Here is a 12,540-nt window from a genome sequence, read left to right on the forward strand (position 1 = left end):
CGTCACACTACTTTACTGTCATGGCGGAGCGCAAAGCAGACGATGCGAGCGAGGGGAAAAAAGCACGCCAAAAGTCGTCAAAAGTGTGGGAGTATTTCAATAAACGGCCTAATAATGTTGTTGTATGCACACTGTGTCGAGCGGAAATGGCCTATCATAGCAGCACAACGGCTATGAACGAACATTTGAAAAGAAAACCCCCGACAGCGTTCTTGCCATCACCATCAACAAGTCAATCGTCCGCGTGCGTATACGTTGTCATTATTACACAAAAACATGAATGTGTCATTTGTATCTGCGTTGTAAATTCATAAACTAAAGCACCGTTTCGCTCTGAGAGGCGCGTTTGGCGTGCCTGTTCAGTGTTTACAAAGACGCGCTCCTCTTTAACGCTGTGGAGAGGCGGCGGCGGCGAGCGAGCGGCGAGGCGGGGCGCGCCGGGAGCGACGCCGCAAACGTGCCCAGGTGCGCGATCCGCGCAGTTGGAAGAGAAAAGACTTTGTGTAAAATTAAAAGATTGTAAACCTGGCAAAGCCGTCTGGCGTTCAGTCTGTCGGTCCTGAAAGAACCCCACGGCCCAAGACGTGTCACAAACGCTAACGTTAATTAGTTGTGCAAATACCTTTTACAACATTAACAGTTACATATACTATGTACAAACCAACAATTAACTTTCACTTTAATCATACTATCATTGTTGTGTTATTAAGCAAAATAAGCAATACTTTTACTTTTGTTGAAATGTTTACACTGTACACTTTTTTGTATTGGATGTTTAGCTTTATTTTTGCACATTTTAGCAAATAAGCAATACTTTTACTTTTGTTGAAATGTTTACACTTGTTACAGAATATTTCCGTTTTGCACTTTTTTGTATTGGATGTTTATCTTTATTTTTGCACATTTTAAAGCAAAATAAGCAATACTTTTACTTTTGAAATGCTTATACTATTCCAGAATATTAAGATTTGCACTGGATGTTTACTTTTATATTTGCACATTAAAAAGCAAATAAGCTACTTTTAATTTTGTTAAATGTTAAACGTTTTAAATGTTTACATTGTTACAGAATATTTTGTCATGTTGTTGTCAATGTTGACTGACTAGTGGCCATACTTTTTTTTTTGTAAATAAAAGCCGTGCCTTTTGAAAAAACTGGCCTACATTTATTTTTTCCTCTTCATTTTAAATAAAATAAAAAAAAATCGGTAAAAGGAAAAATAATCCATAGATTAATCGAAAAAATAATCTATAGATTAACCGATTAATCGAAAAAATAATCTATAGATTAATCGATAGAAAAATAATCGTTAGCTGCAGCCCTACATGTGTTGCAATGTTAAGATTTCATCATTGATATATAAACTATCAGACTGCGTGGTCGGTAGTAGTGGCTTTCAGTAGGCCTTTAAGGAGTAAGACAAGAGGACACAAATGATATCAACTCTAGCATAGCTATGTGAGCTACAGTGCTAACATTACAGTCAACATAATCCACCAAACACAAATGGTTTGTTAGAACGTGATCAAGAATGTAACAGATGTAGCCTGACGAGCATAATGACAAGTCTCTGCATCATTAGACAGACAAGAGGGGGAGGCAGGAACCAGAGGCACCGGCCAAGGTTAGCCCAACTGTTCCATTGCATTAACAAGACGACAATTGATCTGACAATACCACTTATCATAGCAATTAAGCACCGACAGGACACACTTTTAACCTACACACCACCTTTGGGAGAATGGAGAAGCTGCATTTACGAATATGGTAAGCTAGGATCAATACGGACACCGTGACATGCGAGCAATGGAAGACCGTCTCCATTTGTATGCATGGACCAGATAACCTCTTGGAGTTACCATATTTTTCGGACTATAAGTCGAAGTTTTTTTCATAGTTTGGTGCGACTTATATATGTTTTTTTTCCTTCTTTATTATGCATTTTCGGCAGGTGCGACTTATACTCCGGTGCGACTTATACTCCGAAAAATACGGTACGTGCAAGACCAAACATTACAGCGGTATACAACATTATTGGTTTTGCGACTTGGCCACAGAAATTCAGAATTCAGATCTTAGGCACATTGGACAATTGCAGATATACAATATACTGCATGCAGAGCAGATAATTATCCATCCATCCATCCATCCATCCATCTTCTTCCGTTTATCCGAGGTCGGGTCGCGGGGGCAGCAGTTTAAGCAGGGAAGCCCAGACTTCCCTCTCCCCAGCCACTTCGTCCAGCTCCTCCCGGATGATCCCGAGGCGTTCCCAGGCCAGCCGGGAGACATAGTCTTCCCAACGTGTCCTGGGTCTTCCCCGTGGCCTCCTACCGGTCGGACGTGCCCTAAACACCTCCCGAGGGAGGCGATCGGGTGGCATCCTGACCAGATGCCCGAACCACCTCATCTGGCTCCTCTCGATGCGGAGGAGCAGCGGCTTTACTTTGAGCTCCCCCCGGATGACAGAGCTTCTCACCCTATCTCTAAGGGAGAGCCCCGCCACCCGGCGGAGGAAACTCATTTCGGCCGCTTGTACCCGTGATCTTGTCCTTTCGGTCATAACCCAAAGCTCATGACCATAGGTGAGGATGGGAACGTAGATCGACCGGTAAATTGAGAGCTTTGCCTTCCGGCTCAGCTCCTTCTTCACCACAACGGATCGATACAGCGTCCGCATTACTGAAGATGCCGCACTGATCCGCCTGTCGATCTCACGATCCACTCTTCCCTCACTCGTGAACAAGACTCCGAGGTACTTGAACTCCTCCACTTGGGGCAGGGTCTCCTCCCCAACCCGAAGATGGCATTCCACCCTTTTCCGGGCGAGAACCATGGACTCGGACTTGGAGGTGCTGATTCTCATCCCAGTCGCTTCACACTCGGCTGCGAACCGATCCAGCGAGAGCTGAAGATCCTGGCCAGATGAAGCCATCAGGACCACATCATCTCCAAAAAGCAGAGACCTAATCCTGCAGCCACCAAACCAGATCCCCTCAACGCCTTGACTGCGCCTAGAAATTCTGTCCATAAAAGTTATGAACAGAATCGGTGACAAAGGGCAGCCTTGGCGGAGTCCAACCCTCACTGGAAACGTGTCCGACTTACTGCCGGCAATGCGGACCAAGCTCTGGCACTGATCATACAGGGAGCGGACCGCCAAAATCAGACAGTCCGATACCCCATACTCTCTGAGCACTCCCCACAGGACTTCCCGAGGGACACGGTCGAATGCCTTCTCCAAGTCCACAAAACACATGTAGACTGGTTGGGCAAACTCCCATGCACCCTCAAGGACCCTGCCGAGAGTATAGAGCTGGTCCACAGTTCCACGACCAGGACGAAAACCACACTGTTCCTCCTGAATCCGAGGTTCGACTATCCGGCGTATAATTATCCACAATGTAATTTTGGTGAGAAATAAGCAGTGTGAGCTGTTTTTTTTGTTAACAGCAAAGTGCAGAGGAGTAATGCCAATCACATGAGGATCAATATAAGTCCCCCCCAAAAACCAATAGGTTTGAGAGTATCTCTGCATTTAACCTTTTGCCTGGAAAATGTCAGCGCTCAATCATTCTGTCCTCTGTGATATTTTGTCATTACAAGCTCTAGATTCGTCCAAAAAGGTCTGAGTACCATCATGCTTTTGGCCTTTTAAACCGATCCTAAACACAAGTAGATCCGACACTGACATAAGTCCCTGAGGGCTTCGATTATACAGCAAACCTGCAGAAACTAGCTTAGACTGGACTCTCCCTTCTGGTAGGTGGTAGGGGGCTATTGCTGCATTCACAACAGCTGGGCAGTGGTAAAATTGCATTAATCCCTTACAACAATGGTGCTGCCTACTCAAATATTGTACGTTAATTTATAAACTATATCCATTTTTATTTTGCGACACAAGACTGTCGTTTAACAGCGCTGATTGTCCATAATTCCAAATTTCATTTTGAGACTGCCAAGAAAAGATTAGCTGTGTAGTCAAAGACTGCCGACAGCCGACAAATGATCTATTCGCAAACAAAGCCAATACTAGCTTATCACAGACGTCAGCCATGTTTATTGTTTACGCTTGACTGGAACGTCTTGAGGCTTCCTGCAGCACAAAAAGCGACATCAGTTACAGTACATAACTGATGCAATTAGCTGTGATGTTTCTCAGAAACTCCCAAGTGGTCCGTTAGTAACTTAGTGGTTAAATGTGTAGCTTCTAATATGCAATCGTGTACCGTATTTTCCGCACTATTAGCCGCACCTAAAAACCACAAATTTACTCAAAAGCTGACAGTGCGGCTTATAACCCGGTGCGCTTTATATATGGATTAATATTAAGATTCATTTTCATAAAGTTTAGGTCTCGCAACTACGGTAAACAGCCGCCATCTTTTTTCCCCGTAGAAGAGGAAGTGCTTCTTCTTCTACGGTAAGCAACCGCCAAGGTAAGCACCCGCCCCCATAGAAGAAGAAGCGCGCGGGTATTACGTTTCATTTCCTTTGTGTGTTTACATCTGTAAAGACCACAAAATGGCTCCTACTAAGCGACACACTGTGGTTCTAGCTTGCCATGCTAATGGCCAGAAACTTCCACCCATGGTGATATTCAAAAGGAAGACCTTGCCAAAAGAGAACTTTCCAGCCGGCGTCATCATAAAAGCTAACTCGAAGGGATGGATGGATGAAGAAAAGATGAGCGAGTGGTTAAGGGAAGTTTACGCGAAGAGGCCGGGTGGCTTTTTTCACGCAGCTCCGTCCATGTTGATATACGACTCCATGCGCGCCCACATCACAGATGGTGTCAAAAAACAAGTGAAGCACACAAATACAACACTCGCCGTCATTCCGGGTGGATTAACCAAAGAACTCCAACCGCTCGATATTGGTGTCAACAAGGCATTTAAAGCATGACTGCGAACGGTGTGGGAACAATGGATGACCGAAGGCGAACACACATTCACTAAGACAGGGAGACAGCGCCGGACGACATACGCCAACATCTGCCAGTGGATCGTAAATGCCTGGGCGGATATTTCGGTCTCAACTGTGGTCCGAGCTTTCCGGAAGGCAGGATTCACGGAACTGCTGGAAAAACAACAGCGACACTGACTCTGATGACTTCGACGAGACGGAGCCGGCCATTTTGGATCCCGTATTCGCCCAACTTTTTAATTCGGACACCGTAGGAGAAGAATTCGAGGGATTTATGAATGAAGAATAACTTCAGAAAGTGAGTGTTATGTTTATTTTGTGTGTTGTGACATTAACGTTCGAGCAACATTAAGTTATTGCTATTGCTCTGCACTATTTTGAATTTTACTATGTTTGTGATTGCACATTTGCACATTACCGTACATTTTGGGAGTGAACAGAGTTGTTAGAACGCTGGTTTTTAATATATTATTAAAGTTTAACTGACCTATCTGACTGTTTTTTTGACATTCCCTTTAGCGCAGTTAGATGCGGCTTATAACACGGGGCGGCTTATAGGTGGACAAAGTTTTGAAATATGCCGTTCATTGAAGGCGCGGCTTATAACCCAGGGCGGCTTATGGTGCGGAAAAAAAGGTACTTTTAAAAAAAAAAAAAAAAAAAAAAAAGAGAAAGTCTGATATTTTGGAGGGGGCTGGGCATGGAGGGGTTCATTTGCATCAAAAAAGACAGACAACCAAAACAAACCGTTTTCATGCATAATCAGAACGGGGGTCAAATATGTGACAAAATGTACACGAAAAGAAATTTACAGAGCACAATTCATACCCTAGGCAGTTCAAAGTGCTCGACGGATGACTAAAAAAATGTAAGTTAAAATTACAATAAAAAGTAATCATGAATTAACGAAAAGCAAAGAGTGCAGGTAAATATTAATAGCCCAGCTAAAAATAAGTGGTTTCAGCGTGGATTTGAACATTGTCTTCAGGAAGACTGTACCAAAGCATATACAATACATACAGGTAAAAGCCAGTAAATTAGAATATTTTGAAAAACTTGATTTATTTCAGTAATTGCATTCAAAAGGTGTAACTTGTACATTATATTTATTCATTGCACACAGACTGATGCATTCAAATGTTTATTTCATTTAATTTTGATGATTTGAAGTGGCAACAAATGAAAATCCAAAATTCCGTGTGTCACAAAATTAGAATATTACTTCAGGCTAACACAAAAAAGGGATTTTTAGAAATGTTGGCCAACTGAAAAGTATGAAAATGAAAAATATGAGCATGTACAATACTCAATACTTTGTTGGAGCTCCTTTTGCCTCAATTACTGCGTTAATGCGGCGTGGCATGGAGTCGATGAGTTTCTGGCACTGCTCAGGTGTTATGAGAGCCCAGGTTGCTCTGATAGTGGCCTTCAACTCTTCTGCGTTTTTGGGTCTGGCATTCTGCATCTTCCTTTTCACAATACCCCACAGATTTTCTATGGGGCTAAGGTCAGGGGAGTTGGCGGGCCAATTTAGAACAGAAATACCATGGTCCGTAAACCAGGCACGGGTAGATTTTGCGCTGTGTGCAGGCGCCAAGTCCCGTTGGAACTTGAAATCTCCATCTCCATAGAGCAGGTCAGCAGCAGGAAGCATGAAGTGCTCTAAAACTTGCTGGTAGACGGCTGCGTTGACCCTGGATCTCAGGAAACAGAGTGGACCGACACCAGCAGATGACATGGCACCCCAAACCATCACTGATGGTGGAAACTTTACACTAGACTTCAGGCAACGTGGATCCTGTGCCTCTCCTGTCTTCCTCCAGACTCTGGGACCTCGATTTCCAAAGGAAATGCAAAATTTGCATGGTTGGGTGATGGTTTGGGGTGCCATGTCATCTGCTGGTGTCGGTCCAGCAAGATCCCTTTTTTGTATTAGCCTTAAGTAATATTCTAATTTTGTGACACACGGAATTTTGGATTTTCATTTGTTGCCACTTCAAATCATCAAAATTAAATGAAATAAACATTTGAATGCATCAGTCTGTGTGCAATGAATAAATATAATGTACAAGTTACACCTTTTGAATGCAATTACTGAAATAAATCAAGTTTTTCAAAATATTCTAATTTACTGGCTTTTACCTGTATTGTCTGGACCACAAGAAAGTGTCCTAAATGTTGATTAGAATCATTATAGGTTCTCTTTAAGAAATACGGGTGGGACGGGGGCGTGGCTAAAAGGGGAGGAGTATATTTACAGCTAGAATTCACCAAGTCAAGTATTTCATATATACATATATATATATATATATATATATACATATATATATATATATATATATATATATATACATATATATATAATAAATACTTACAAGTATTTCATATATATATATATATATATATATATATATATATATATATATATATATAAGAAATACTTGACGTTCAGTGAATTCTAGCTATATATATATATATATATATATATATATATATATTTATTTTATTATATATATATGTATATATTTATTTTATTATATATATATATCCATCCATCCATTCATTTTCTACCGCTTATTCCCTTTGGGGTCGCGGGGGGCGCTGGAGCCTATCTCAGCTACAATCGGGCGGAAGGCGGGGTACACCCTGGACAAGTCGCCACCTCATCACAGGGCCAACACAGATAGACAGACAACATTCACACTCACATCCACACACTAGGGCCAATTTAGTGTTGCCAATCAACTTATCCCCAGGTGCATGTCTTTGGAGGTGGGAGGAAGCCGGAGTACCCGGAGGGAACCCACGCAGTCACGGGGAGAACATGCAAACTCCACACAGAAAGATCCCGAGCCCGGGATTGAACCCAAGACTACTCAGGACCTTCGTATTGTGAGGCAGATGCACTAACCCCTCTGCCACCGTGAAGCATATATATATATATTATTTTATATATATATATATATATATATATATATATATATATATATATATATATATATATATAAAATAAATACTTGAATTTCAGTGTTCATTTATTTACACTTATACACACACACAACACTCATCTACTCATTGTTGAGTTATGGGTTGAATTGTCCATCTTTGTTCTATTCTCTGTCACTATTTTTCTAATCATGCTGAACACCCTCTCTGATGATGCATTGCTGTGTGGCACGCACAAAAGTGCTTTCATCAAATGCACTAGATGGCAGTATTGTCCTGTTTAAGAGTGTCACAACATTGCTGTTTACGGCAGACGAACTGCTTTACTGTATACAAAAAAGTGACTGCTGTTGTTGTGTGTTGTTGCCACGCTGGGAGGACGTTAATGAAACTGCCTAACAATAAACCCACATAAGAAACCAAGAACTCGCCCTCCATCATTCTATAGTTATAACGTGATTGGGCAGGTACGCTTTTTTATATTGTGGAGGACCTGAGTCCGCCTGAATTTCGGGAGATTTTCGGGAGAAAATTTGTCCCGGGAGGTTTTCGGGAGAGGCGCTGAATTTCGGGAGTCTCCCGGAAAATCCGGGAGGGTTGGCAAGTATGGGTATAGCTCGGGTGGTCTTACACTCAGTATAATAGCAATGAGGAAGATGAAGAAGACTTACATAGCATGATCAGCTGGGTGGTGCCCTGCTTACTGCCACCGGGGTAGGACGCAAAGTCGCAGATGTACTTCCCCTCGTCCGTCATGTAAACGTCGTCGATCTGGATGGAGGGGCTGGCCATCGTGGGGGGGCTCTGCGTGAAGTGCACCCTGCCCTTGAGAGGCGAGTCGGGGTAGTTTGGACCATGGGACGGGTGCAGCACGGCGATGTTCATCCTCTCTCCTTCTTTGTCCTCGTAGCTCCACGTGACCTGGGTGGAGCGCAGATAGGGGGCGCTAGTAAACTTCTTACACTTCCGCGTTGTAACTAATAGGAAAGGCCTCCATTATGCCGTAGAGCAGGGGTGCTCACACTTTTTCTGCAGACGAGCTACTTTTCAATTGATCAAGTCGTGGAGATCTACCTCATTCATATATATCATTTATATTTACTTATTTATGAAATATATGGTTTTGTTTACAAGTTAAAGGTGTTTAATGATAATACAAGCATGTTTAACACATATAGTTAATATTGTTAATAAGTTAAAGGTGTTTAAAGATAATGCAAGCATGTTTAACACATATAGTTAATATTGTTAATAAATTAAAGGTGTTTAATGATAATACAAGAATGTTTAACACATATAGTTAATATTGTTAACAAGTTAAAGGTGTTTAAAGATAATACAAGCATGTTTAACACTTAGTTAATATTGGTAATAAGTTAAAGGTGTTTAAAAATAATACAAGCATGTTTAACACATATAGTTAATATTGTTAATAAGTTAAAAGTGTTTAAAGATAATGCAAGCATGTTTAACACATACAGTTAATATTGTTAATAAATTAAAGGTGTTTAATGATAATACAAGAATGTTTAACACATATAGTTAATATTGTTAACAAGTTAAAGGTGTTTAAAGATAATACAAGCATGTTTAACACTTAGTTAATATTGGTAATAATTTAAAGGTGGTTAAAGATAATACAAGCATGTTTAACACATATAGTTAATATTGTTAACAACTTAAAGGTGTTTAAAGATAATACAAGCATGTTTAACACATAGTTAATATTGTTAACAAGTTAAAGGTGTTTAAAGATAATACAAGCATGTTTAACACATATAGTTAATATTGTTAACAACTTAAAGGTGGTTAAAGATAATACAAGCATGTTTAAAGTTAAAGTTAAAAGTTAAAGTACCAATGATTGTCACACACACACTAGGTGTGGCAAAATTATTCTCTGCATTTGACCCATCACCCTTGATCACCCCCTGGGAGGTGAGGGGAGCAGTGGGCAGCAGCGGTGGCCGCGCCCGGGAATCATTTCTGGTGATTTAACCCCCAATTCCAACCCTTGATGCTGAGTGCCAAGCAGGGAGGTAATGGGTCCCATTTTTATAGTCTTTGGTATGACTCGGCCGGGGTTTGAACTCACAACCTACCGATCTCAGGGCGGACACTCTAACCACTAGGCCACTGAGTAGGTTAACACATATAGTTAATATTGTTAACAACTTAAAGGTGTTTAAAGATAATACAAGCATGTTTAACACATATAGTTAATATTGTTAACAACTTAAAGGTGTTTAAAGATAATACAAGCATGTTTAACACATATAGTTAATATTGTTAACAACTTAAAGGTGTTTAAAGATAATACAAGCATGTTTAACACATAGTTAATATTGTTAACAAGTTAAAGGTGTTTAAAGATAATACAAGCATATTTAACACATATAGATTCCTTTCTTTCATGAAGACAAGAATATAAGATGGTGTATTACCTAATTCTGATGACTTGCACTGATTGGAATCAGACAGTGGTGCTGATAATGTCCGCATTTTCGAATGGAGGAGAAAAAAAAGTCCTCCTTTCTGTCCAATACCACATGAAAGTGGTTGGTTTTTGGCATCTTATTCGTCCAACTTCCACACTTCTTTGTATACACTTTACAAGAAATACATTGTCGCGACAAACTCCGTAGCTTGCTAGCTTTCTGAGACTCTTATTTTGTTAGCGAAGGCAGGATGAAGAAGCGCTTTTATTGTGCAACTGTGCAGTCGGTCTTTGGAGTTTTGACGACAGGTACGGCGCCAGAGTCTGTTGAAATAAAGTGTTTCTCGCCTTCCAGTCGGTCATTTTAATGAGCTGGCAGCAGCCAGCGTCATCTCAGAAGACCCTCGGGTGCCGTGAATGTCAATCAAGTCACGAAAGTGACGTCATAGCGAAGATTTATGATCGCTCATTTTTAGGACTATTTTTTTAATGCCTGGCTGGTGATCGACTGACACACCCTCCAAGAGCTCGCGATCGACGTAATGAGCACCCCTGCCGTAGAGGCTGCATAGAGAGCACCAGAAATCACAAAAGTGGAGCAGGTATTAATATGGATGGGCATTTTCAGGAGCAGCACGCCATCGCCTGGTTTCCTCCTCCCACTCCCCCCAGGCGTCCTCTCAGCTGCTCCGAGAGACTTTCCACTTCATTGAGATGCAACTAAGAAGCGCCCCCATTACCATATTCAATCCCCTAAAGCGAAATGAAGCTTAGCATTGTTTGTTTGGCGTAATAAAACATTAAGCCTAAATGTGATAAAAACCTATTAACTAGCCTTAGGATTATTTCTGTGGGCCATGATTTGTTAGATTAAGATTTAATACAGCAAGCAAACAAGGCACTGGTCCTAAAACTGCCTTTTCGATTGACACTTGCGAGCGAGAGAGCCAGGCAACTTTAAATGTTGGCACGGGGAGATGCAATTTAGGCATTTCTATTCAGAGACTTTGCATAACATCACCAACAAAAACATGCACCGTGCCCTAACCATTGTGAGCTGGATCCCCGTGGTGTCCGCGAAGGCACAGCGCAGGTTCACCGTCTGACCCGGATACGACAACACCTCCGGCTCCACCTTCACTTGCTGACCTGACGCCCCTATAAAACACACACAAAAAGAAATAGAAACATTAATTTACGTCGTTACTTTTTGTGCTCAAAGGCAGTGAGGGGATGAGAAAAAGGGGACCACATAATAAAAGCCTCCTGGTGACGAATGGGTACAGCACTGAAGTGTCTGCTACAACACACGGACCAGGGCAAGTAGAACAAGAGCCTGCGTGGACACGGAGACAGGCCGAAATAGAAAACAACACAAACACACAAAAATGAAGGCAGCTGTACACAAGCCATAAATCACCCAGATGGGATATGCATTTCTATTGCCTCCCACTTGCCGATACCAACGCATTCCTGCGTAACGGCATGGAGTCAAAATAAATACGGTTTTGTTACAGTGTGAGAAACTGAGTGCTGCAGCTTAGTACGACAATTTGTCAGTGTGTACGTGTGTGTGTGTGTGTGTGCTTGTGTGTAATCCAGGTCCCTGTGAAAATGTAATTACTTGTATGAGTAAGCCGGCATTAAGTATATGTCAGCAAGATGGCACCTGTTTCAAGTAAAAGTGGATTACCTGAAAGACTTCAAATGTCTGTAGCCCAAGCCTACACGTGCCACGGTCTGTGTGTGTGTGTGTGTGTGTGTGTGTGTGTGTGTGTGTGTGTGTGTGTGTGTGTGCTCATGATTACTGTACAATTTTAGAATAGACTTACAGTGGCACTTTGACTTACAAGTGCCCCAACTTACGAGCTGTTTCTCAGCTAATTGCTATGCATTAAAGGGGTCGTATATTTAAAACACTTCCTTATGATCTCCACAACATGTAATGGTGGTTAAAGTAAAGCAGAAGGAAGGAAGAAAGGTAGTTGAGTGTAAGGTGTCTACCAATGATGTTGTCATGGAGGAGTGAAAGAGGAATCCAATAGCAACCTGTGCAGCACTAGTTAATTCTAAGGCTGAAACGACGCGTCGACATAGTCGACGTCATCGGTTACGTAAATACGTCGACGCCGTTTTTGTGCGTCGGCGCGTCGCATATTTACGTCACACTACTGTCATGGCGGAGCGCAAAGCAGACGATGCGAGCGAGGGGGAAAAAGCACGCCAAAAG

At 41.8% G+C, this 12,540-nt stretch overlaps 1 protein-coding gene across 3 annotated transcripts in view; it reads right to left on the reverse strand.

Moving 5' to 3' along the window:
• LOC133594747 (nectin-2) overlaps positions 1-12,540 on the reverse strand; it is a 547,719-nt gene that overhangs the window by 303,652 nt on the left and 231,527 nt on the right. For all 3 annotated transcript variants that reach the window (XM_061947629.1, XM_061947622.1, XM_061947614.2), the window contains exons 2-3: positions 11,359-11,468; positions 8,545-8,794 (exon numbers count right to left, since the gene is read on the reverse strand). In XM_061947629.1, the coding sequence (XP_061803613.1) occupies positions 8,545-8,794; positions 11,359-11,468 (360 nt within the window). The remainder of the gene's footprint in view (positions 1-8,544; positions 8,795-11,358; positions 11,469-12,540) is intronic.

This window comes from Nerophis lumbriciformis, linkage group LG04 (assembly GCF_033978685.3).
Source record: "Nerophis lumbriciformis linkage group LG04, RoL_Nlum_v2.1, whole genome shotgun sequence".
Classification (NCBI taxonomy): Eukaryota; Metazoa; Chordata; class Actinopteri; order Syngnathiformes; family Syngnathidae; genus Nerophis; species Nerophis lumbriciformis.